This window comes from Parambassis ranga, chromosome 4 (genome assembly GCF_900634625.1).
Source record: "Parambassis ranga chromosome 4, fParRan2.1, whole genome shotgun sequence".
NCBI lineage: Eukaryota > Metazoa > Chordata > Actinopteri > Ambassidae > Parambassis > Parambassis ranga.
In genome coordinates, this window is record NC_041025.1 from 22,128,382 (window position 1) to 22,154,701 (window position 26,320).

Genomic DNA, 26,320 nt, shown 5'->3' on the forward strand with positions numbered 1-26,320 from the left:
AATATTATTTATTTTTTAAATTAACTTTAACAACCAAAAGTTCCCAGAAAGACCGCATGTTTGTATCAACAAAAGTTTGTTCCTATGTCAATTTTTAATTAGCATCGAAGTCGTTACACTCAAGGCTAAAATTAGCCTGGTTAGCTTCCGACAGGCTAACAGCCCTGCATAATGGACACTCACTTCAATACATGTTCAGTCACTGAAACAAATATAACAAAAAAAAGATTCACAAGTCGGTAAACACGCACCGTGCAGTCTGCTAGTCGTCCTGGTAAACACTGGAGCGTCCGTAGCTTGCTCCAACGCTCCCCTCCGGGCCTCCCGACATCGTAGCGTCCCGGTCCCCGCAGCACCGTGTCGTCATGTCGCTCATCCGGCTGTCAGATGAATTCTTCTTCTCTTGTTTGAGGAGAGCAGAGTAGACGCAACACTGACTCACTAGTCCATCTGCTGCTGTAAGGTGGTATTACACCCGAAAAGGCTAGCTGGTTAGCAGCATGCTAACTTCAACACCCGGCCTCTCTGTGCACCACAATACATAAATATTATATATATATATATATATAAATATATTTTTAATTATCAATGGGAAAACTGCTAGATGGTGCCTTCATTGAGCATTTTTATTTGTCTTTGGTCATTTCTTAGTACTACCACAGGGAAATGGCAATAAAACCTGACCTTTAATAAATAAATAAATAATAAATAAACCCTTAAATTGCCCCTCTGGGACAAATAAAGTTTTCTAAATCTGAATAAACACTCTGTATCCTTTCTACCATGCTGAATTCTTCATAACAACCACAACAGGACTGTGATCAGCCTGTTCCCACTGCTTTGGATTAACATTAATACACCAACACACTGATCACGTATATTTATTTGCATGTACTTTTCCACAGTGCTAGCATGTTATACAGACATGAGGAACGTACTGTAAAATATTCCTCTGCATTGAAAATGTCTTGTCTCCTGCAGCGATCTGAACGTTTTAACGCTCGCTGCAGTATGAAAACTGAAACCTTCACTCTGTGCTTCCAGCCCTGCTGGCCTTGGATCAATTTGCTCTTTTGTGTCCTGTCTCCTTCATCCTGTATCTCTTACACTTTTTCAGCATTTTTCAGCCCACACACTTTTTTAAACAGACCCTGTGAAACTACACCACTACACCATCGCTTTTATGCAGCGGCTGCTGCATCCCAACTCTTAAAGAGCTGCGTTTATGTGAGTGCGTCTTCTCCATCTTATCTTAAAGTCAGCAGGTGGAGACCCAGCAATTGATTCTAGCAGTCTTGGCTGCCACATGAGCAGAACTGTAAGCTGTCTCCAGGGGGAACAGTGATGGAGTCTTTTCTTCAGAGGTGAGTGTGTGCCTGAGGGACACAGAGAGGTGAACTTTGACCTCAGACACAGAACCAAGCATTAATAATCTTCAGGTCTAGACATAGCACAGGACGCACAATCACACAACAGGACAGATTCCAGGAGGACGTCAGGATGTTTGCATCAGTCCCTGTTACATAACATGCTGCTGCTGAGAGGTGAAATGTGAACCCTGCACAGTGAAACATTCAACATCACTTCAAAACTGAACTTTTTGCTGCCTGTGTGTGTGTGTGTGTGTTCAGTTTCACTCTGTTGTATCACATTTTAAACATCAGCATCAGGAAAATAAATCATTCATTAACTTCAAACCCCTGACTGGTGCAGGATTGTCGTCAGCCCCCTTTTTCACCCAGCAGGGCCAGATGAGGCTTGTGTCAGTGTGCGTTACAAAGAGCTAAAAAGTGTATTTATAGCCGCAGTGCAGCGAGCGAGTGGTGGCTTTTAATAGAAAGAGAACAGAATCACCCCCAGATTTGATGCTCTCGATTGGAGTGGGATGATATTTCAGAGTGGGCGTGCTTCACCCTGCTGTGGGAACAGAAGCAGTCAAAGATGTGAACTGTACCACCAAGAAGAACCAAAATAATTAGTTGTCAAAGCTAGTAGCTCCTCTTGACTCGCTTTCTCAGTGATCAGTGTAGAAGAATCCCGACCCTGTGTGACTCTCATCCAGGTTGTCCACTGGCAGTATCCCAGACAAGAGGCCAGCAGACATCCACTGACTCCACTTCTTTAGTGGATCGAAATCTCATCCGAGGTTACAGATTTATGCACAACTCTTCCAGGCTCTGCCTCCAAAATGGAACAAGTTCAGCTTAAAGATGCTCCAAGGAGTTTCTGTTGTACTGCTGTGCTGTTGATCAGGCTTGTGTTAATGCTTTCCTGTGTGGTCATCCTCCAGGCTGTCTCTGCCATGTTGTTGAATTCAGCTGTCTTCAGCAGAGCTTCCTGGGTGACAGGCCTGCTGATGCAGAGTTAGCATGAAGGCTACGGCTTACAAATTTCAAATCTGAATCAGAAAGGTCATGAGAAGTTACAGACTTCAGACTTTCTGCAAAATTATTCAAGCTGTGTCTCCCTCTCTGCCTTAGGCCAAAAAAAAACACATCAATCACAAGCGTCAGAGGAGAAACTGGTGTTGATCTGTAAACTTCAGTGGGCGTAGCTTTGCTGTAAGAAAACAAAGTGCCAAATTAGTGGACTAATCCTTTAAAACAGCAGTGACCAAATAAAACCGTGTATTGCAAAAGAGAAATCCACAGCTACAATCAAACAGTTTAATGAATGAAATGTGTGATTAAATACACTGATGAGTAAAAACCAGCTTAATACACAGCCCCAGAGTGTGTAAATGTGTGTAACACTACTGCTTTATGAGAATCAGGAGTCCCATATATGTACCAGTATAGTTGTGCAGACTGAAAGAAAGGCATGCCGATAAATCACCAGGCTCGTGTAGACAGCGTCCTCTATGTACAAAAACTTTTAGGGAACTTTTTTTAAGTTTCTGCACTACAAATCCTGGTGAAAGGCTGTCAGACGTGCCCCGCTGTCAAAAAGTGTACAGTGTAATAAGCTTTGGTTTGACCTACTGCGTGCATTCATCCAGTCTCTGCCATGGATGTGAGATGAAATGCTCTCTGTGGAGGTTTCGTTTGTGGTAACTGCAGCCACATGTGTCAGAGAAATGTGCAACAATCCTGCCCTCCGGAAAACAGATCTGAAGGAAAACCAGTGCATGTGTGTGCTTGTTTACAAGAGATCCGATAAGATAAGACAGCTGTTGTCCTCACAGAACGTGATGTGTTGTTTAAAAAAAAATAAAAAAATAAAAGGTGGTTCTTTCCTTTTTCTTCTGAAAATGGTCGAGTCTAAGTGAGGTAAAATCTTGCAATCACAACATCTCATACATTTCAGGAGTGCGACACATAATCTGGAACATTTCAAACAAATCCTACTATCCATTTATGCCAACACACACCAAAACATCTGGACTGGACTACATCACAGATTATGGGGGATTCATTGCCGATAGATTATTATGCTGTACATTCATGGCTCAGTATGGGGGCCAGTCTTCAAGCTAATCAACACAAACATTTACAGCGTACACAATGTACCCAAGTTAGAAAAAAAAAAAAAGCCTTGAACGCACCATGTGTTGGCGCTCTGAATGTTTTTCACAGACCTCTGCGGCCTGCTGAAGGGACCCTGGAGCTAAATGGACATCGTTATCTTCATCATCACCCTCATCTTCCTTTAACTGTCGTCCTCCCAAGAGTCCATTGAAACCAGCTCAACAAACTAAATCAGACTAAGACACATTAAAACGCAGCAAAATAAGGAATATAGCCAGTTTTTGCTCCTCTTCATCAAAGAAAATGTCCATCCAATCCCCAAAAGGTCTTTTTTTTCATATTTGCATTTTTTTTTTTTTAATTTTTGGCAAAGTTGCATTCCAGTCCCGTCCACCCCCTCCCCCATTTGTTTTTTTTCCCCCATGGTTCAGTCTGACCAGAGGCAGCGGCGGTCCATCATCGCTGAAGCAGCAGGGCGGTCAGCGGGAGCAGCAGTAGGAGGCTGCAGAGGCTGCTGGAAGCTGACGAAGCTGCCCCTCTGACTCGGTTGTTGTCTGGCGTGTAGGCGTACAGACCCGGTCTGCTCCGAGCACACTGTCCGCCAACGCACATCCCGCTTCCTGAGCCGCTGATGTCATCACCTGGAAAGTTATTAGAGAGAGAGATGCCATTAATTTAAAACATGATGAGAAGGAGATATGGTTTTTTCTTTTATGTGTCACTTTCAACTGCTCCCGCTTTCAGTTTGTGATCGGGTCCAGGTGACCTCCATGAATGAAATTAACGTTTTAATTAGGTTTTTTTTATCAGGTGTGTTTTGCTGTCAAATCCCAGGTCACACAACACATTTCCTGCGGGCAGGTGAGAAACTCCTCTGTATACCAGAGTATTCTAGAAGCAAACGCGAGTGCATCTGTCTGACCAGTTAAAGCTTGAAACTGGGTCTTACAACAGGACAATGATCCAAAGCACCGAAGCAAAGCTACAGCAGAATGGCTGAAAATGAAAGAATCAGAGTGGTAAGAATTTAGAGCGGTCGAGACCCACTTGCATCCTGGAAGTCCACATCGTTGCCTTCCAGTGCATTTTTCAGTCTGTTGCTCATGATCTTGAGCTGCATGATCTGCTGTCGGATCGTCATGTCTGGCTTCGTGATGTCGAGCTCCACCTCCGGGTTGTTGATCTGATTGGCCAAACCATCGCCCATCACCTCTGGAAGGTACCTGAAAACAACGGAGAACTTATTACGCAGTAAGGATTGTTTTTAATGAGGTTCGACTATCGGCCGAATTCTCCTCTCCAGTAGCCTGGCATAGGCTTTCTTGGGGAGGCTGAGGAGTGTGAGGCCACTGTAGTTGGAACACACCCTCATGCAAAAAATAAGCAATATGTTATCATGTTGTCATACTTCCTTTTATACTAGATTACCCAGGAGGAAGATTACAAAATCTTAATCTGCTTCTCACCCTTAAAAAGATTAATGATTAATTCCAGGCAGGTTTCCTTCAATCTCTATCTTCTTAAAACACTAAGAACTCCATCACTAGCCTCCATACAAGAATTCCACTAGATGTCACTGTGGAGCTGTGATAATTCACTCTGCCACAGGGAAACACACACACACATATTTCATATTTCCATAATCTGTCACACACAGTCACAGGTTCATCTATATTTCACACTGTGTCTCTCACATTATTCAGACACACACACACACACACACACACACACACAAAGGTACATCTATATTTCATGCCATGAGTGTTTTGCTCAGGATAAATCTCATCAGTTGGCTGTAATCCAGCCACTTTAAGGAAAGGCAGGTGTGTCTGTGTGGAGTGCCGCTGGATAACATCGACATCAAACTGTTCTATAATCCATTTGCACACAGATTATGGAGTGTTGTGTGGTCTGAATGCTTGTGTTGCAGGAAGAAATGTCAGGTGGTTGGAATACATCTTCATTCAGTGCAGTTTTCAGTGTGTCAGAGAAGAAATGTCTCCGTGCGCCTCTTTGTTTTGACACAAGTGTTCCAAATGGATTTCAACAAGCATAGAGGAGGACCAAAAAGGTAGGAACCAAAGGTTCCACTGTTTTGATTGTTCCAAAGGTGAGATCCATGAGGAAACATCAGGCTGTTTTCAAGCTGTGTCTGCTTTTTTTGACAGGCCCAAAGAGTTTCAGGGCCCAACAACCTGACAGCTTGTCTGTTGCAGATAACTGCATGGACACGTTCCTAGGAGACACCCAGCTCTGTGCCAGTGTGCTGTTATGTTATTCATAGATCTGCCAGGAAAGATCATGTCATGGATGCTGTCAGTGGTCTCCTGTGCAACGTTTGAACCCAGTTCTTCACCATGCTGTGAGAAGTCATCCACACAGCGGTGTCACCATGTCCACACGGACTTTCCAGGTAGCACAAAGACCAATGTTCTCAAACAGACCTGACGTTCAGTTTTCAGATATCACAAACGCACAACTACCACTCAGCTTACTGACGTTCTGTAAGACTCGACCGCACATGCAGCAGGTTAGATTCTTTTGTGGATTCTGTCTCACCTGGCTTTAGTGATCCCGTTCCAGCATTTATCCTGACTGTTTCCTCCTGCTGCCAGTTTGCTGCAGAGGGCCACAGGAAGCTGGATCCAGTACTGACGCATCTCCCTCAGCTTACTGGAGAGATCTGACACCTGATAACAAAGAGTGTAAACAGCATTTTCATTTTCAACCACAGCATAAATGCAGACAACCTGTGATTTAGTCTCGTGTAACACGTGAAAAAATGAAACACTGTATTAAAGGTGCTGAAATCAGCCACCTGCATTTCCAGTCTGAGTCCTGCTGTCGGTGAGGGTTTGTAGTCCGATGCTGTCAGGGAGCCGCTCTTCCTCCTCTGCTCATGAACGGTCGGACTTCCTGTTCCTGGTTCACCTGGAGTTCCACATGTCTGGTACACCTACACACACACACACAAACACACACATTAACACACACAGGCAGGGGAGGATTCATTTGTTAGATGTAAGACCTGAGAAATCCACTAGATGGCGCCACAGACAAGTCAAACTGTGAGGATGTTTGACAGCCATTTATTTTGCATTGACGGCAGACTTGCTCGGAAGCTTGTTTACAGTCTGAAGGAGTGTGTCAGCGACATGAGACGTCCTACCTTTGCAGTGAAGGTGTCCATGTTTTCCTGCAGGAAGTGCACAGCCTCGTAGATCCGAGCAGGGATGGAGGACAGAACCACATCGAGGCTGGGCTCTGTGCTGAAACTAGACGCCACCTGGATCATCGTGTCTGAACAGAAGGATGAGGACAGAAACTCTGTTTACCACCTCATGATCTCTCAGTGTGTGCTAACACAGCTGAAGCATCGGTGTGTTTTACCTATGAGGTTCTGCCATTCGGAGTCGAGGTCAGCCTGGTTGGCCAGGCAGCCCTTCATGACGTTGGAGCAGTAGTTAGAGCAGGGTTTGACCGAGGCCAGGCCACGACAGTGAGGGCAATAAACCAGCTTCATTAGGGCCTTCACACACTCTGGACTCAGAGAGACCTGGAGGGGGGTGGACAGAAGGGGTCAACATCATAAATTTAAAAATTTAAACAGGACTTGCTGATTTACAGTGTTTCTTCATCTCTTTCTTCTTTCTGTGAGGAAATATACACCTGACTGAAACACTAGGGGGCAGTATTGTGACAGGGAACAGAGCTGGCACAAGAAGGCGATGACGGCCCTCCTTGTCAGTCTTTACACAGTACATGGTTTTTGTTACACTGTCAGCTTCTGATCATGAATGCAAGTCATGAAAGGTGTCCAGTTCCACAGTGGACTTAAATTACCACACAGCCATTCAATCAAAAGCAGAGGTGCCTCAGCAAAGGACAGCCGTGTCTCCACCGGTGCATGTGCAGGATTAAATTCAAGCACTTCTGCATTTTCTTCAAGTAACATTTTCTCTTCTCAGGAAGAGAAACATGTGAAAAGTTCTAGAAAGAAAACTAGTGAGAGATGAGTCTGAAGAGCCGAGAACAGCTGCAGAGACATTAGTGAAGGATTGAAGCTGCAGAGACATTAGTGAAGGATTGAAGCTGCAGAGACATTAGTGAAGGATTGAACCAGTTCAATCCTTCACTAATGTCTCTGCAGCTGTCTGGACCTAAAGATTCAGAGAAGACCGTCACTAGAGTCCTGCACAGAAATGGACTGCCGACTGAAGTCTGCTAGAGACCACCTGGAGACAGAGCCCACAGACTGAAGTCTGCTAGAGACCACCTGGAGACAGAGCCCACAGACTGAAGTCTGCTAGAGACCACCTGGAGACAGAGCCCACAGACTGAAGTCTGCTAGAGACCACCTGGAGACAGAGCACACAGACTGGAAGTCATTGGGTCAGATGAAGCTGAACTAGAGCTCTGTGCTCACAGAGATGTTGTCTTCATGTGGAGACAGAAAGGAGAGGCTAGAACCCAAAGAACATGCCTCATACAGTCAGACATGGTGGTGGCAGAATGATGCTGTGAGGAGGATTCAGTCAGTCTGGAGCTGTGGATCCTGTCAGGGTGGAGGATTCCCCAGGAGACCCAAACTTGTTAAAAACTACACAAAGTGAATCCAGACACAATTGACTGTTGTTTTGCAGAAATATAGTAGAAGGTAACGAGATGTCTGCTTCCTAAATATATCTAGTATGTTCAAGTTTCTTTGCTCTAACAAACACAACATGGTAACTATTAGAAAAAGAAGGACATTTTCATAGGGGTGGGGGTGGGGGTGGGGTAATAACTCTGTCTCCAACTGTATAAGCTGGGTTGGACATAGAAGAAGACAAACACTGAGTCACATCAGACACAGTGTGAGTCTAAGTCTTTGGGAAAATCTGCAGTGAGAGCTGAAAAAACAACATCACACCCAGAATATGACTGCAGCGCTGTCATCCCTCCAAACGAGAGCTTTGTGTGACGCTTCATTTTTGATGATCTTTGTGTTTCTCATTTGTAGGGTGGAGACATTTTCTCTGACAATTAGGGTGTGACCACCACGCAGACATCATATCTGCTTTCCTGGGAGTTGGCCCAGCCTGTGTCCTCATACACACACACATGTTTCCATCACTGGACTTACTTCAGTTCCTGCACACAAACATGAACCACTGCTTGCTTAACCTTAATATTTAATAAATCGGTTTGTGAGGTCGTAGTGTCTGTCCCCAAAAGGGACAATGACACAGGAATGTCCCCACAACATGAATAATACAGGTATACACACACACACACACACCCACCTCGGAGACCTTCCTGACCACCTCTGAGCTCACTAACAGGCCCTGGACGAAAGACCGCGCTGTGACAAAGGCACGGATCACCTTTGCCTTCATGTCCCGGGGGACGTCCCCAAATGGCCGAAGCGTCTCATGTTGCTTAGCAACACATTCAAGGTAGTCCTCTGATAGGGTGACCTGTCGAAGGGAAGGGGAAGTGGAAGAAAAATGTTATGAAATACTTTTCATCTCTGTCGAATTGATTTTAAAGTTAATTAACAGAAGTAAAAACAATTTTTTTATCAGCTTGTCATAATTTTATGAAACACAATGGAAAAACAGGCTAAAAACAAACAGCTGTGACAGTCCAGTCTTTGTCCAAAATGTTGGAATGACCATTATTTTCTTAGTTGAGTCACTCCTCCACCTACATTTATCCAAACAGTGATGTGATTTCTGCCTCTCCTCCTCGGGCTTTCTCACAGATCTTTACATTCAAAATGACACCACACGTTGATTCTTACTCACATCTGCAGGAGCCGAGATTTTGAACGTTCGCTCCAACAGATGAGCCCAGAACTCAGACAGGTTCTCATCCAGGTTGAGTGCCGAGCCACGGTAGTACTGACGCAGGTCGGCGTAGAGATCCCCGTACAGCCGAGTGTTCTGGGTGTACAGGGGCCCGAGCGGAGACAGCACCTCCTGCAGGGAGAGCTCGGAACTGCCATGCAGCTCAGTGAAATAAGCTGAAGGAGAGAGGAGAGATACAAGGAGCAGTTCAGGGAGTGTTGATCTTTTCTGACCACACACACAACATATCATAGGTACATGCCTCTATGAATCTTGCAAACACAGAATCTTCATTTGAATCTATAGGTGCATCCTTTAAGCTCTGTTTTGGTTCCACTATTACGTGTGAAATGTCTGTTTATCAGCTCGATTCTCTTCTCTATTCATCAGCTGGTCGACAACTGTGTGTGTGTCTACTGTTTGGTGCCACAATTGCTATGCTAAAATGCAGACAAAGGGACAGACTGTTGGCAAGATGGCGGCACATAGGCATGCAGCGGCTCAGGGCTCTCAGCTTTTTGTTGTTTTGTGCTGGTTTCTGAGGCCTTAACTTTTTGTATTTATTGCCTTCTTGAAAGGATTTTTGATTCTCGTGACTCATATAAAATGCTGCACCCCCCCCCCCCTGTACAGTTAATATGAACAGGGAAATGATCTTTTTCTACAAAGATGGACATTTCAACATGGAGGTCTCCAGCTCACATGGGTGGAACACTGATTTAAAGACTTACATACAGTCAGTGTAAGAAAGCCTAACAGGATAATTGCTCACTGCACTGTGTGTTTTTCCGTTTGCTCTGCTGATTAACTCCATTACAGCCCTGCTGATTATTATTTTTCAACATTTCTAAAGGTTTCTTTTGAATTTTGCAGCCAGATGGACACAAAATGAGCGAGGTCACACGCAGAGAATGAGGGAGTCAGCGAGCTGCCTCCGCTGGTCCTGGCGTTTCCCTCGTGCTTCAAAGGCGATGGACCGGTGCCAGCCTGTTCTAACCACGACCAGATGGACGGCCACATTACTGCTACTGAGGTGGCCTGCTGCCTTCAAACTCATAACGCTGCCCTCCTCTTCCTCTGTCGAGCCCTCCTCTGGCTCTCTGTGCGTCTTCTGTCTTTGTTTTTTCTCAACACATTTCTCACTTCTGCTGCTTCTTTCCTTCTCGCTGTTGTTAGCTGTGGCACTTTTCAGTCTCCTTCCTCCCTGCATCCTTCTCCTCCTCTGATGTGCAGTGATCTGCAGACTCGGCTCCTCAGTGGGTCAACTGCTCATTAGCTGAACCAGCCATTGCCCTGGGGGACACCCCTCTGTTTGTGTGTGTCTGTGAATGAATCAAGTGTGTGTGTGTGTGTCTCCCCCGAGATCAGGGGATCGGCTTATCACATTTCATTGTGTCTGGCTGACTCCGCTCTCATTATAACACCCAGTCAGGGGTCCCCTTGACGCAAAGGACACACACACACACGTATGCATGCACACACACACACACACGCATGCATACACACACTCACCATCTCTATTAAAGCTGCAGTATTGAGCGCTGAGCACAGCCAGAGCTTGTACTGGCAAATACACAACATACAAATGTCACACTCCTCAGAGTTTACTTCTAAAGCTACGCTTCTGAGCTCTGCCGGTAATGAGCGTCTTGCACACACACACACGGACACGCACACAGACACACACACACACAGCCTACTCACTGTCGAAGCTCCTGTGGAGCGCGTTGAAGGCAGCCTGCAGCGACCTGCCGGCCTCTCTGATCAGTCCTTCGGTCTCCTTTTTGCTCCAAGCGGCCAGGCTCTCCTCCATGGAGCTGGTGCAGCAGGTCGGGCCCTGAGGACACATCCTCAGATGTTCACCTGGAACAGCGGAGAGGACACAGAGACTCTAATTAATTTAATTTAATTTGCATTTAGCACACCAGATCTTGAACATTCACCAGCAGAGCTTCAACAACAGAGGAGGAGAAGAACAGAAATGTTCACGTTCATCCTTCAATAATTAAACACTGAACATGGAGTCATTATGTGAACGTGTTGTTCTGCTAATATTTGTCTACTTAATTACACTTTGACTGCAGGACTAGATTTTTTTTTTGCTTAAGTAAAGAATTTTCATGCTTCCTGCTCCACCACATACAATATTTATGACACTCTCAGAATTCTTTTATATAAGGTTTCCAACCAGAAACGTTTTTTTCTTTTTTAAGCCGCATAAATCTGTGTGTAACTTTGATGCTGCTGTAAAGACTGCTGGACCTTCAGTGCACATCGTAGTCATGTGTTCAGTGGTGGATGAAGTGCTGAGATCTAAACTTAAAATCTGTGTTCTTCTCTGCTTTTCTTTAAAAGTTTCTGGTCTGATAAAAAGCTGTCTCGTGATCACCTGTACTCTACTGCATCACAGCGAAGAAACAGCATTAAATATAAATATGTTTCCAAGAAAGTGAGTGCAAGAGCTGATGTATAAAGACACATACAGTCCAGCTTATTTTAAAATAGCCACGTTGTACGTCTAAAATCGTACGCAGGTGTTTCTGCATCTGAGGGTTTGTGTGATGTAACTTTTAAGGGACTGTGTGAAGCCTTCTAGCACTACCTGCATCTGTACAATTCTTTTTTTTATGAATAAAAGATGAAAAAGAAAAGACATTGTACACTAGCTGTGCATCATTGGTAAGCTGGTCCCGTCCACAAAGGCATCATGACACAAACATGTCCAAAATATCATCAGAATCAGACTCAGAAATACTTACACACATACAATACATTCATCTCAGGGGAATTGATCACATTCCAGGTGCTCTATGCATGATCAGAAACACAAGGAATGAGCTCCTGTGGCACTCAGTGCTGCATTTAGGAGGGATCAGTCTGGCACTGAAAGTCCTCCTGCACCTCAGCAGCACACTGTGGAGAGGATGGAAGCTGTTCTCCAGGATCCCCTGCAGCTTAGCCAGCATCCTTCTGTCTGACACCGCTGTCAGGGAGTCCAGCTCCACCCCCACAACATCACCGGCCCTTCTGATCAGTTTGTTGAGTCTGTTTGTGTCCGCCGCTCTCAGCCTGCTGCAGGAAAATAGAAGCGGCTCTGGGCCTTCGTGTAGACGGCTTCAGTCAGTGTTCTTAGTCCAGCTCCAAAAACACCCCCAGGTGTTTATAATCCTCCACACAATGCCCACACTCTGACCGCAGATGGAACCACGCGTGCCTTGGCCGTCCTCAGATCCACAACCACTTATAATAATTGTAAACTCTGATCACGACATGGATTGATCACAGTGATGGCTTATTTTTAAAAGTCTGTTTTTATGGGGATTCTCTGGGAAAGTAAAATTAAAGATTTTTTTTTGCACATCTAGACACAGACATGCACAATGTCTGCCAAAGAGCCTAAAGAGCAGTCTGCAGAACCAGCCTCCTGACAGACTGGATGCCTCAGGATGTGTGTGTGTGTGTGTGTGTGTGTGTCTATGTCTGGGAAGGTTATGGGTGAGTAAGTACCCCACAGCTGTGTGCATCGCTGCTTTTTTTAACGGGTTTTGGGCTGGTGTGTGTGTTTGAGGGTGTGTAGGCTGGTGTTCATGTGTGTGTGGGTTGGGGGGCAGAATTTGTGTACCATGGTAAGTGGAGCAGAAGAGGAGACGCCTTCATCATCACTGCTCCATGAATCTTTCATTGGCACTGGCTGGTGTGTGTGTGTGTATTGTTTGTGTTATACTGTATTACAGGAAACAGCACCTCATGTCTACTCTCACATCCCCTTTTAAAAAAAACCTTTGTGCAAATGCACAGAGCATTGTTTTGAGTGTAGAACTAAACCCTCACACACACACACACACCCTGCACATCAACCAGGATGCTCATTTAATATTCTCATTTGTTCAGCGGCCCTCGAGTGTCAAGTGTAGGTCGCTCTGTCTGAGATGAGAAGCCTCACTCCTCCGAGCTCCGTCACATCTTTCTTCTAATCACACCTGCTTTCCACAGAGCGTCATTATTTAAAGAGCTCCTACCATCCTCGCACTTAAGCTGTGAATTTTCACATGACTCCCACAGTCCGGTTAATCTGGCTTCCACAAACAATCCCCTCTTTGTGTTGGATGCTGCAATAAGAGCAGTCTTTGCTGTCAGCTACACCGGAGCTGTTTGTAGTCATCCAAAGTACACCTTCAATCACAGGTTTAATTAAAGGTGGTGATATCAGAGGATCAGTGCAGGTTTACACACAGCTGGGTGGAAGTTCTGCACCATTTGGAGCCTCCCAATGGTTTGGCTGCCATTCTCTGAAGACTGTCCAGAGGAAGAAGAAGAAGAAGAAGAAGAGGGGAGGAAAAGGAAGAGGAGGACTACAAGTGTTTAAAAAGCTGTCATCTGTCAACGTCAGCAGCAGGAGCTACTTTAAACCAATCAGATCAAGAAGGAAACAAAACAAGTTGAAAGCTAACAAGCTAGCATCTTAATCTATGGGTCACTGTCCCAACAAAAACAAGCGAAAAGCTGAGTTAATCTGGATTGAGTGCAGACACGTGTGTGATAGCCAGATTTGAAAATAGGTCTGAACGTATCCAGCTTAAAGGCTATCCAGATTCAATCCTACTCTTGCTGGAGTGACTTTCCAGTGTGATATTTATTTTGCCCATTTTATTTTAATGGATGAAGGTGGAACCACATTATCCATCTATATTTATGTACAGACTCTGATAAAATGCAGGGTTTGGGGTCTTTTGTAGTCTCATGAGAATCCAGCAACTATTTAGTACCAGAGGCCACTAAGATCCATCTGCAGAGTTTAAAAACCACACCGTCAGTGTTGAATATGTAACACTGAGCTTCCATCTTTGAGTTCTCATACGCTACAGCTAATGTTAGCATTTCAATGAGGATGGTTTGCTTACCAACCCAGACGACACAGGGCGTTTACCACAAACACACACGCTTTACTGCATTCCTGGGTCGCTGGGTAATGGAAGCAGCTGGCATCCTGCTATAAAACCCTAATTTATTTGGAGAGACACAAGGGAGCACGGTGGTGACACACTAACACACGTGTGCAAAAAGGCAAGCTCGCAAGCGTGCTCACACATGCGTGAAACAGTAGCAGGAAAAAAGGAGAGAGGAGAGGAGAGGAGAGGAGAGGAGAGGAGAGGAGAACATTTTTTGCTTCTATAGGTGATTTTTGCTGCTCACACTGTTTTTGCCCCCAAGCTTCAGCATATATTTAGTTAAGTCCACTTCCTGAGGGGCAAACACACACAGAGTTAGATTTCTGCTGCGTTTCTGTGGACGCTCTTTGACATAATCCATTCCTGTGAGCCTGAGGCTTCTTTCAGATTCTGAGAGGAGTTGTGAGTGTCCGCAGTGAAGCTGGACGAAGTTGCTGTTTCACTTGCAGGAATCTCTGCCGCTCATTAGCCGCCTGTTGCAGTTATTACAGGTCCAGCAGCCTGTGCTGATGATTTAATTATCCGCCGTCAAAACAGTGTCCAAAACTGTTTATAGCTGTTTTTTAAGTGCGACTCTCAAAGGCAGGGTGAAAAGGTCTCCATCATACACAGAGGGGCGAGGTGCCGTGGATCATTAAAACCTGTTTAAAGCCACAGATTCTCAGATGGTCTCTCCTCAAAGGTGTTGATGGTGCTGCATGTGGCTGTAATCATGACGGAAAGAAGAAGGCTTAATTGGGGGCAGCAGTGGCTCAATAGTAGAGCAGGGTTGTCCAATAACCAGAAGGTTGGTGGTTCAATCCCAACTCCTCCCTAGTCATTGTTGTGTGTCCTTGGGCACGACACTTTACCACTTTACCCACATTGGTGTGGTGCTCCTTGCTGGTCAATGTATGACACTGCTTGGCAACAGCAATTTCCCTTGTATTTAAGTATTTAAAAAAAAAATTAATGGAGGACTGGATCTTATCACTGAACCTGACCAATCCCTCAGCTAAAGTATCTCCATTAGGTGTACAACAATAGGAAATTTGTGACAGCATACAATCCCAAAGTCTGCCCTTTGACCCCTATTTTAAGCAAAGGGGTCAGCTACAGGAAGCAGAAAGTCGTTTTTGGAGTCATTGCAAACTGAACTGTGCCCGAGCATACTTCTTCAGTCAGGCCAAGGTGCAATATGATGGACCATGCAGCCCGAGCAGGAACGACCTGGACTGCAGGGGGTCTAATGTGCTCAGCCATGCTGCATTTAGGTACACATTCGGTCTGACGTTAAAACAAGCATTAACCTGTGTGCTTGATGGCCAGAGAGGGACCTGATCACAGGACGCATGCAGCCGCCAAAGTCTGGCCCTGATCCTGTGTCACACCTTCACCTGGCAGTCTGGGCCTGATGTTGTTGCTCCAGGAGCACAGAACATGTTGATTTCAGTCCATTTTAACTGCTGGTTAGGTCCTAAAAACACTCCTCTTCTGCTTCTGATTGTATCTCTCATAAATGAGTTTCACCCAAAACAACACATGTGACATGGTCATTCCCAAGGACACGACTAAACAGAGTACCGGTATCTCTTTAGCTGAGATAATGTGTGGAGATTTTCTGTTTAGGAGAGCCAGCGTCGTGTCTCACCCCTGACTGAGATTAATTTGAGCACTGAAGCTCCTGAAGCAATGATGTGTTCATTACAAAGTATTATGATCTGACCTAAATAAGCTTTGTTTACATGAAGAAAAAGTTGTTGATTAAACCAATCCAAGCCAACAAGTCTATACACCTGAAGTTTGTGCCAAAATGAGAGAATGATTCAGTTTTTTCTGTTAAAGAGGATGAATTAAAGTGTAAATTCAATATTCTGTAAAGAAGCCTGTGTGTCTGATGTCCTACGTTCCCATGTGGATGATTAAAAATGTCATTTATTTAAAAAAACAGCAGTCTTTTATAATTGAAGGTGTTATCCGTGGCCTGAAACAGAGAGGAAATTAAAATAAAACACTTGCTCCAATCATCAACCACTCGGCCGTTCACATACATCCAGAAAAGGTCACCTTACTCTTCCACTAAAATGCTGCTTCACATTCATACAGTCTTCATCCCAATCAGTCAAAGTGCTCCTCAGGTTCAATCACAGCTCCCTGTTTCTGCTCACTATTCATTCACTTAAATTTTACCGACTGCTCGAACACACACACACACGCACACTTTAAAATCAGATTATCCTGCTTATTATTAAGGAGCAGGTTTTATTTAGCTTGTTAAGCTGCCATGATGAGGTAAACTCTTTAGTATCGATTATGTGGAGACGTCTGATGTTACATTTATGAGGATAAATTCATTAGACTGAGGATGCACTGCAGCTCCGTGCAGCAGCAGACAGCGCTCGCTCTGCTGCAGGCTACTCTGCACTTATTCATTAGTGAGTCAAACGTGTTTTTTTAGGTTCTGGTCACCATGGAGACCACATCAAGACATCACATCAGCCATTCATTTCCTTTTCCCATCATCAGGCTCTCACTTTCTTCAGTCACGCCCTGCTGCTGATTCCCTGACATACCTGAGCCCGTCTCAACAAGCGGGCCGACCTCAGCACGTGTGCCAAGCATGCACACAGGTGAGCCGCACTCCGCTCCGCAGGGGGATGACAGGAAGCCATCCAGCCAAGCAGCGAAGAGCTGAATCATTCAAACGCCACAACAGTGTGTAATGTAGACCTGACGCTCAACTCAAACACACCTTTAAGCGGAGCTTTGGCAACATCTAGGCTTAATCAAAGACAAATTGTTAGTGCAGCCATTCATCTAAGAACCTGACAGCAGCTGGCTGCTCACCTCAGACTGATACCTGGGATTAATCAATCTCTCTTGAACGCTCTTCTTTTAGCGTTCCAGCGGCACACTGCTGGCTTGTGTATCACACACACACAGTTTGGCTTCTGGCTACAGTCACATAATTGGTGTTTACCCTCAGGGTCGTCCATGATCATGGGAAGATTCGTGTTTGCTTTGCTTTACTACAGAAAACTGATTTGAATCCAGGATTCATTCAAATTGATTAGCAAGTCTATCACACACATTTCTCCAGCGTGAGATGATGAGTGACTGGCTCATTTGAGCTGCAGCTGCAAACGCTGTGGTCGAGTGTTTCAAACTGATACTGATTCACACAGATTAACTGTGATGAGTTTAAAGTGAACGACCAGTCACTGTAATTATAATCAGCGCTACCTCTATTTTTAATCCATAATGTCCTGCCCCAAGTGGAGGAGTTTGTGTATCTCGGGGTCTCGTTCACAAGTGAGGGAAAAATGGAGCGGGAGATTGACAGACGGATCGGTGCAGCTTCCGCAGTAATGCGGTCGCTGTACCGGTCTGTTGTGGTGAAGAAAGAGCTGAGCCGGAAGGCGAAGCTCTCGATTTACCGGTCAATCTATGTTCCTACCCTCACCTATGGTCATGAGCTCTGGCTAGTGACCGAAAGAATGAGATCGCGAATACAGGCGGCCGAAATGAGTTTCCTTCGAAGGGTGGCTGGGCGCTCCCTTAGAGATAGGGTGAGAAGCTCAGTCACCCGAGAGGTTTTCAAAGTCCTTTTAATGACCACTTACCAAAACTAACAAAATTTCAACATGTGAGTAAAGAAAAAATACAAAAATTTTCAGGGTACACAATCAATCCTGACCATCACAAATGAAACAACTCTCAAATCATAACTTAAAGGTTAACTCCCCGTTTTCTGCTACAGCACACAGCACCCCTCCCATAGTCCATACATGTACGAAGTCCTGCAGCTTGTCTAGTGTTTTGTGAAAGTCACCCGAGAGGAGCTCGGAGTAGAGCCGCTGCTCCTCCACATCGAGAGGAGCCAGCTGAGGTGGCTCGGGCATCTGGTTCGGATGCCTCCTGGACGCCTCCCTGGGGAGGTGTTCCGGGCATGTCCCACTGGGAGGAGGCCCTGGGGAAGACCCAGGACGCGGTGGAGAGACTATGTCTCTCGGCTGGCCTGGGAACGCCTCAGGATTCCCCCAGAAGAGCTGGAGGAAGTGTCTGGTGAGAGGGAAGTCTGGGTGTCCCTGCTTAGACTGCTGCCCCTGCGACCCGGCCCCGGATAAGCGGTTGAAGATGGATGGATGGATGGAATGTCGGCAGTTTAGAAAATAGTTAGTCCGTCTTATCTGTTCAGGACAGCATGCTGTGTGCCGGCTCTGCAGCATGCAAGAAGTCACCTGAACGCAGCAGCTAGGTAACTTAAGACAGTTTAGCTTATGTCTGCTGCATCATATAAACAGTAATGTAACACTGTGTTAAAGACCCAGTTCACACTGGGAAAATCGATCCGGCTAGAGAGCAATTCGGGCCGTATCTGGATTTACGTTTTTTTTTTCTGAGTCTGAACAATGTGAATCCGGATTGATTTCAATCCAATCCAGCTAGTGACGTGATACTTCCGGGTTCACAGGTGTCCGGGTCGCGGACAAAAGCCGTATGTAAACAACCGCAGAACTACGACAGCTTTACCCCGAGTTTATTTTCGGCAGAGCTAAGGAATAAACTGCTGTTTGAACCGAAAAAAAACCCGAAAAGAACGAGCGACACGGGACAAAAGAAACGCACAATGCATGCGCACACACACGGTCCTACCGTTGCCTGAACTGACTGTATATTACAAGGCTCCACCTAGCAGTTTGGAGGACAACAAACAACCCAGGTTAAGCTGGATTATGCGCAGACACACGTGTGTGATTTGAAAAAATAGGTCTGAACGTATCCAGTTATCTGGATTCAATCCTACTCTATCTGGATTGACTTTCTCCAGTGTGAACCATAATGTGCACTTAACAACACACAATACTGCCAATGTGGATGCACCATGGTGCTAATGCAGTTAGCTTAGCTTAGCATAAAAGCACCACAGGGGAACACAATGGGACTGACACACTGTTAATGTATCGAACGTTTGATTCTTCCAGGTTTTTACTGCGTATGTAACACAACAATACTCTGATACAGAGTGAGATTAAAGCTGCTGAAGAGCCTCATATCCATCAGTGTATGACAACTTAAGAGAACTACACACACACACACACACAGTCCTCCCACTGTGGCCTCCTTCATTAGGTGGATCAAGGTCACCAGACAAACAATTAAGAAGATTAAATGTACAATAGAAGCTTTTATTCATCACACACACACACACACACACAAAGGTGGGGTGACACTACTCACACACACATAATACACAGATTTCACTTGTCTTTTGTAGACACACACACACACATCATCATCATATGAAGCCATTAGTCGCTCATTTTTTGGCGTCACAAACTTTTAAAACTTTCCATCGATGTGTTGCAGAAGAATAAAAAAACCTCCCGAACAGCTCGTCTTCTAATGATATCTTTAATCATAATTAAGGATTTTAACAGCTGAGCCTGTGCTGAGCTGGTTAAAAGTTGTTTTCTCTGCACTTTCTTTAATTTTACCTAATTAAAGACTGTTCCTGCACCATGAAAAACACCAGATCAATTCAGTTTCACTCCAAAGATGCTTCCAATATTTGAGGCTGTTCAGGCATCGCGCAGGTTAAATGAGACGTGTAAATCTAATTACACCTTCAGCCACAGCAGTGGTGCTCCATCACACACACCTAACCTGCACCGGCGCTGCAGACTAATCTTCCTCGGAGGTCGGACAGCGCACGCCGAAGCTGAATCAGCACACTGTAAAGCAAAAGTAAAGCATCTCAGATGACTAGTTTCCAGATGTTAGACCGTACTTCAGCTGGTTTAGCTGCTGACAAAGGACTAAAATTGGAATTTGACAAACAGCCCTCCTGTGGGTGGAGCATCGCTCCTGTCCAGTTTAAAGAATGGAGCAACGACTCTGACGGAGGCTTCTTCTGGATCCTGTTAAGCAGCTGGACTGAAGGATCAGCCATTTTCACAAGGAAGGAAAATAAAAGGTTTGAATGTTCATTTAATGAGATTTCAAGTGTGGCTCTGGTGACTAAAAACCCAGAAAATGACAGGATCAGCAAGGCAATCACAACAGACAAGGAGCAGCAGGAAATCACGACAAAATCATGACAGCATTGATCGACACAGGTACGAGAAGGAGGGGTGACGCAGGTGAGCTCATGTCGCTCATTTGACATGTGTGGGTCCCAAAACTGGCAGGAAACACTAAAGAAAGAAAGGAAGAAGCGAACAACGCGGCAAGAAAGCAGACCCATTTCAAAAATAAAACAGGAAGTGAACGCACAACCCCTGTTGTCATTTCTTCACTTTTCATCTCTGTTGCATCGTTAACACGTGCCCCTCGCTGGCAGCTAAATAAATACCGAGCACAATGCTAATGTAGCGGGCATCGCTTGTGCTGACCAGGCGAACAATCTGCACAGTATGGATGTTCAAACACACTCACTGTCTGAAAACCTAAACTAACACTTCATTACTCCACGTTGTATATGAATGGACAGGTGATCCAGCTTTTCGTGAAGACTTCCTCTCTGCTGTCTTGTCTCATCTTCAGCCTTCCTCAGAAACCTTTTCATCCTTCAGCTCACTGTGTTGTCCTCTTCCTCTTCTTCTTCTTCCTCTTCTTCTTCTTCTTCTTCTTCTTCTTCCTCTTCTTCGCTCTCTGCCTTCATCCCGTCCTCCTTCTGTCTTTACTTCCCTCTCTCCTGCTGAGATGAAAGTTTGTCCTAGGAAGTGACCTTGGTCTGTGTTACCCCGGTAACAGTCTCTCTCATTGTAAGTGGTCTGACCTCCGACCTGCCAAGTCGTAACAACACACACACACACACATGATACAGTGTGGAGCAAAGAACGCACACCTTGCTGTGATCACATTACAAATAAAATGTAAAATCAGTGTGTGTGTGTGTGTTTTAATTCGCAGACACACACACACTCACACGCCCTGCATCTGCCCCAGCTCTGCCATCACACACCACATCAAAGCGGCTCGTTGCTGTGCAGTGGTTTGGATTTATCCCCTTCAGTCAGACGTTTATTCGCTGCTTCCCTTTCTTAATGAGCCTCTTACAATAACCCTGTCACTTACTGCGGCGAATTACTGCTGCTTAAATGAGGGGCCGATGGTACGTGTGAGCACATGTGTGTGTGTGTGTGTGTGTGTGTTTCCTTCTTACACTCTCTTCACCATTTAAGGCCACCTGTATGTGATTTGAGGTCCCACATGGCCTTCCTCCCAAAGTACACTTTTACCTTTTTACTATCCACTGAAAAGGGAGAGAGAGGGGGGGTTGGGGGGGGGGATGGGTGTTGTGGGGGTGAGGGGGTGGAGGGGGGGGCACTGCAATGATGGAGGAGAGAGGAGAGGGAGAGATGGAGGGATGAGACGGCAACACAACATGGAAATGAAAGAGGAAGCAATGAAACGCTGATGAAGTAACAGAGATTAAAGAGTAAATTATAAATCTATAATTTGCATCTAAGTGTCTGTTAATCTGCAGTGTATCATCTTTTCTGTGTGATGTTGTAATTCGAAGTCATATCTGGTTTAAAAACGTGCTTACTCTGCGGTTTTGTGGCAGTTCAACACATATTTGCTCCACTGCAGGCAAAGGAAAGGCTACATGGAATCAATGTGGCTGCTTGTCTTGCAGCTTATATCAATACTGGTACTGTTACAGCGAGTATAAGAAAAAAAAAAACAACTGCAGGTTTTCATAGTGAAGCGTGATGTCACTGATAGTCCAGGATCTGATCACATCAGCCTGCACACTCACATTGATTCTCTGCTTAATTACCTGCTCTATTCAAACATGGGCACAGGTGGCTCTTCCATGGACTTTGTACCAGGCAGCTGCACCAACTGATCCGCCACCTTCTTACCATTCTGAAATAATCTCATAATGTTCACATGGTAAAGAAAAAAGGGTCCACTGGATTAAGTGTGTAAATGTTTAAGGGGATAATGTTGCCTTGCCTGGCACAATTTCTTTAATTAAAGATCCCCCAAATTGAATTGAATATCCTGTTTCCTAAAAGTCTCTGCAGCAGCAGCGTGAGGAACATTTTCATCTTCTGTCTACAGAAACCTCAGCTAGCACATTAGCATAAGAAGCTACCACTTAGCATCCCTGCTCCTCTAATCTCCCTCATTCAATACTACACTTTATTACATGAAATGCTGCATTTACTGATGCACACGGAGCTCAGAGAGGATCTTCAAAATGTGATAAAACCAGCCAGAAAGACGGGCCGAGAAAACAGAGAGAGAGAGAGAGAGAGGGACACACACACAAACAGTGTTTGGTTGAACCTGTTTCTTATTCTGTTACTGCACTAAAAATAACCCAGCACCCCACAATTCAGCCTGTCTGCTGCCCTGTGTGTGTGTGTGTGTGGCACCAATCCCACCGTATAATACCATAATTCTATGTCATTTCTGGGAGTAGTTAAAGGCTCTTAAACTAACTACTACTTTTACTCCCCTTCTCTCAGCGTGAAAAAAAACACACGCATTCTGAAACACGTGCCAGCTTGTGCGTGCCACACTGTGTGGAGTCAGCGTCTGTCTGTGTGTGCGGTTTATGTATGAGGATCGTTCTGAGGAAGGTCAAAGGTCACGTCAACTGTCTTTAACGGCAGGGATTAGCTTCTATTTATGTGACGGTCGGTTACTGCAGCGCCGTGACGGATGCGTACCCTCGTCGACTCATCTCGCCGTTTATTGTCAACGTCCGGGAAAAAGACTAGTCGTAGCATTCAAGATAGCGACTTTCCCTCATCGATGTTGCCACCACATGTAAATATTTAGTGTAAAAACAATAACGCTACGTGCTTATAGTAGCAGAGCAAAGTTCCTCTGAATGTGAGCACGCCGATAAATGAAGAAATAATCTCAGTCGGTGAGTGTGTGTGTTGTTTTCTCTGCAGTAAAGATGGTCGGTTAAATGGTGCTATGAGCTAAAACCTGCTCACACACAGATTAACAAATTGAGATTAGCAGGAGATTAGACATCAGCCCTAATCCAACAAGCACTGGTGCTGGTGTTGCTGGTAAAGATAATGATGATGATGAGAAGGTGGTGATGGTGGGATTATGTGAATGTGTGGGGTTAATAGGGCCAGATTCTGCAGCCCTGCTCTTTCTCAGCGGGGCGCATCCATTCTCTGCAGTCCGGCGAACATTAGGTCGCAGCCTGAGGTCGGCCATTTCCAGGTCAAGGCTTCAGTGTCAGAGCAGCAGAGAGACTGAACGAATGTGACGACCGCCTGGAAGGCTGGGAGGACAGTCACATGGTTTTAGACTGAAGTTTGAACAAGGCAGCGTCACAGTCCGCATAAAACCCCAAGACAAGAACAAAAACAACAAGGTGGAGCTCAGAGGGCGGGACTCTGGCTCCACGCCACTGATTTCCATGTGAAGACACACACAAACACACACACCAGGTTATGCACTGATCGTTCATATCCTGAGCTAATAGTAGGCTAGCAAAACATCAACCAAGCGTAAACGAGCCAAGGCTGAGAATGAGGCCAGCACAAATGTCCAAGTTCACTGTCAGCATGTTTACAGTGTACAGGAGGCAGAATATTCAATACTACTAAAACTGTGTTTGTTGGTACATTTAAATGTCAGGAAACATGATTCCCAGACCACATTCAGTTCAGTTTTAATGGACCACTGCTTCTTTGGTAAGATTTGAAGACCCCTGCCATAAAGTTATGCAAATTTTGGGTGTGGTCACACTCCTTTTCTTTGAGTTAGGGACAGTCAGACATCTCCTCCATCCTCCATCTTTATGTTCAGTCTGGTGTTTGTGTGTTTGTGTCAATGCAAGTAAGCGGAACAACCAGATATTGTGTTTGCTTTGATTGCTGTTGGTCTTTTTGCTGAAGCGTCAGGTGCTGACAGCCCTGGCAGTGATGAATGAGCTACAAAGGTTGAGAGATAAATATCATGGAACAGCTTCAGCGATGACTAATGACAGATATGTCACAACTTTAATGTGGAGTTTTATCAAAGAAGGACACTGAAATGAAAAAGCAGCTCAGTTACAGAGAGAACGGAAATTCATTATTATCTCTCCCGCGGCGCCCGTGGTGGTGGCTAAGAGCGGGTTCATTGCAAGAAGGCGTACAGACAGACACCCTGGTGTATCGTCAGAAAATGACACACACACAAAGACATGCACCATGTCTTCAAAACATTATGAGCCAAGGAGCTGTTTTTATGCAGCCCGCCACCTCTATCAAATAAACTTCTCGGTCAATCCCAAAAGCAAAGCACGCAATAAAGCAGAAATATCACAAAATAACAATAAACAACAACTAAAATAAGCGAAACGAAACGAAATAAGCTGTTAGCCGACACTCTGGAGGTTAGGTTGATGAAAAGTGTGAGGGAGGCTGGCTGTGAGGAGCTCAGACGCAGCGGGCGTGCTCAGAGTTGGGATTTTCACAGCAACAGGTCTAATTATAGGCTCATGTCTGAGCCTCGCATGCAGAAACACAGTGATGGAGGCCTCACACCGGTCTCAGGTTCTCCATCAACTAACCACACCCTTCATCCTCGGTGGGTCTTAACTTTCAACAAACCTGCGTCCGAATGCTGGGCTGAAAGCTGCAGCATGAGCCCTCATTGATCATTGATCTGCCTCTGCAGCCTTAATAATCAATCATCTTTTCACAACATGTTTAAAGACGATCACCTCCTCTGTATAACCGAAGCTGTTTGTGTTACCTTGATTGACCTGCGACACACACACACAAACACACACACACACACTCTCTCTGATAATACTCTCTCTCTGCTGGTGATCCTATCAGTGTGCACGCCAGTGTCCTTCTGACCTCTCAGTTAGGACGCTGTGAGTTCCACAAACACCTCCTCTAACACACAGGAAGCACTTGACTTTATATTTTCTTCCAAACAGGCCATTTAAGCCATAAAAGTGATAAAAACCCTGCTGGGGTTTGAGCAACATGCTTACAAACTGTGTGATTAGCAGTGCTAATGCCTCCCTGGTGACTGCACGCGCTCATTTAACAAGCTGGTGTCTTCTGGTTTTCAGATGACATGATTACATGATTGATTTCTGTGGATTCATGCTTTCAGTTTTCATCGCAGACTTTAGTAAAAAGCCTTCAAGTCAAACATTCTGATCCAGGTTTGCTCACAGTCTGTAAACTGGGGAGTATATCTACTGTTTGATGGAGTCCTATGGCCAAACACCTCCACCCGTACTTGATTAGTGTACTAATTTCTGGTATGTGGTCCAATATCATAGAGAGTAAGTCAGTATGGACAAAGCCTCACTGGGTTCAGAGGTGCCATGTTGGGTTTCTGTGGATAACGTCACAGTCCCCCTAAACTCCAGATGCGGGCAAAGAGGTGGAGCACGAGGTAGAAGCATATGTATATATGCATAATTTTAAGTTTAAGTATAATCAAAAAGAGTGAGTTATAAGTAAATTCACCGTCTGTAGAGTCATCACAAAAAGAGGAAATTACCAAAAGAGAAATGATCAGGCTGTAACCATGTTGGACATTTTAGATCGATCCTCACCAGAAAAATGTTGCATGAGTATCAGTCCTCAATATATCAGTCCTTAAAAATGGAACCTTCTCTATCTGCTCATGGGGGCAGAGACCAAAAATGGCGGCCACGTGTGAGCAGTTTTCAACATGGGAGTCCAGTCCCTGCTTTCATGTCTCAGCCCCAGAGGTGGCCACGGCCGATATGAACCTTCCACGACTACACAGTGAGACTTCATCTTCTTTCAAGGAGTTAAATGTAAAGAAATGCTGGAAGTTTGTTTGTTTAGTACTTAACAAAACTTAGTTTTGATCTAAGTTGTGGAACTTCACTCAGTAATCTGTGTAAAAACAATATTTTTCTTCATATTTTGCAATAGAACAGCTGAATTACAACAATTAATCCTTGTTATCATCCATAAACATGGCCGCTCAGTGGTGGCAGCGCTGCCTGGCATGTGAGGCTTCAAAGGCCGGTGAAATGGAAAGCAGAGCGCTGCACCGCCTCAGCGTAACCCAGCGAGGAGACCGCGCCTGTGTGCTTCTGTGAAATTACAAACCACAATGC

General features: G+C 45.1%; 1 protein-coding gene across 1 annotated transcript in view; it reads right to left on the bottom strand.

Moving 5' to 3' along the window:
• Nucleotides 1-2,731: 2,731 nt before the first annotated feature.
• Nucleotides 2,732-26,320, bottom strand: part of gpc1a (glypican 1a) — a 31,045-nt gene continuing 7,456 nt past the window's right edge. Inside the window, exons 2-10 of the mRNA XM_028403826.1 lie at nt 11,003-11,161; nt 9,257-9,474; nt 8,753-8,926; nt 6,858-7,023; nt 6,637-6,767; nt 6,286-6,423; nt 6,027-6,157; nt 4,515-4,690; nt 2,732-4,108 (exon numbers count right to left, since the gene is read on the bottom strand). Coding sequence (XP_028259627.1) covers nt 3,924-4,108; nt 4,515-4,690; nt 6,027-6,157; nt 6,286-6,423; nt 6,637-6,767; nt 6,858-7,023; nt 8,753-8,926; nt 9,257-9,474; nt 11,003-11,161 — 1,478 coding nt within the window. The 3' untranslated portion in view covers nt 2,732-3,923. The remainder of the gene's footprint in view (nt 4,109-4,514; nt 4,691-6,026; nt 6,158-6,285; nt 6,424-6,636; nt 6,768-6,857; nt 7,024-8,752; nt 8,927-9,256; nt 9,475-11,002; nt 11,162-26,320) is intronic.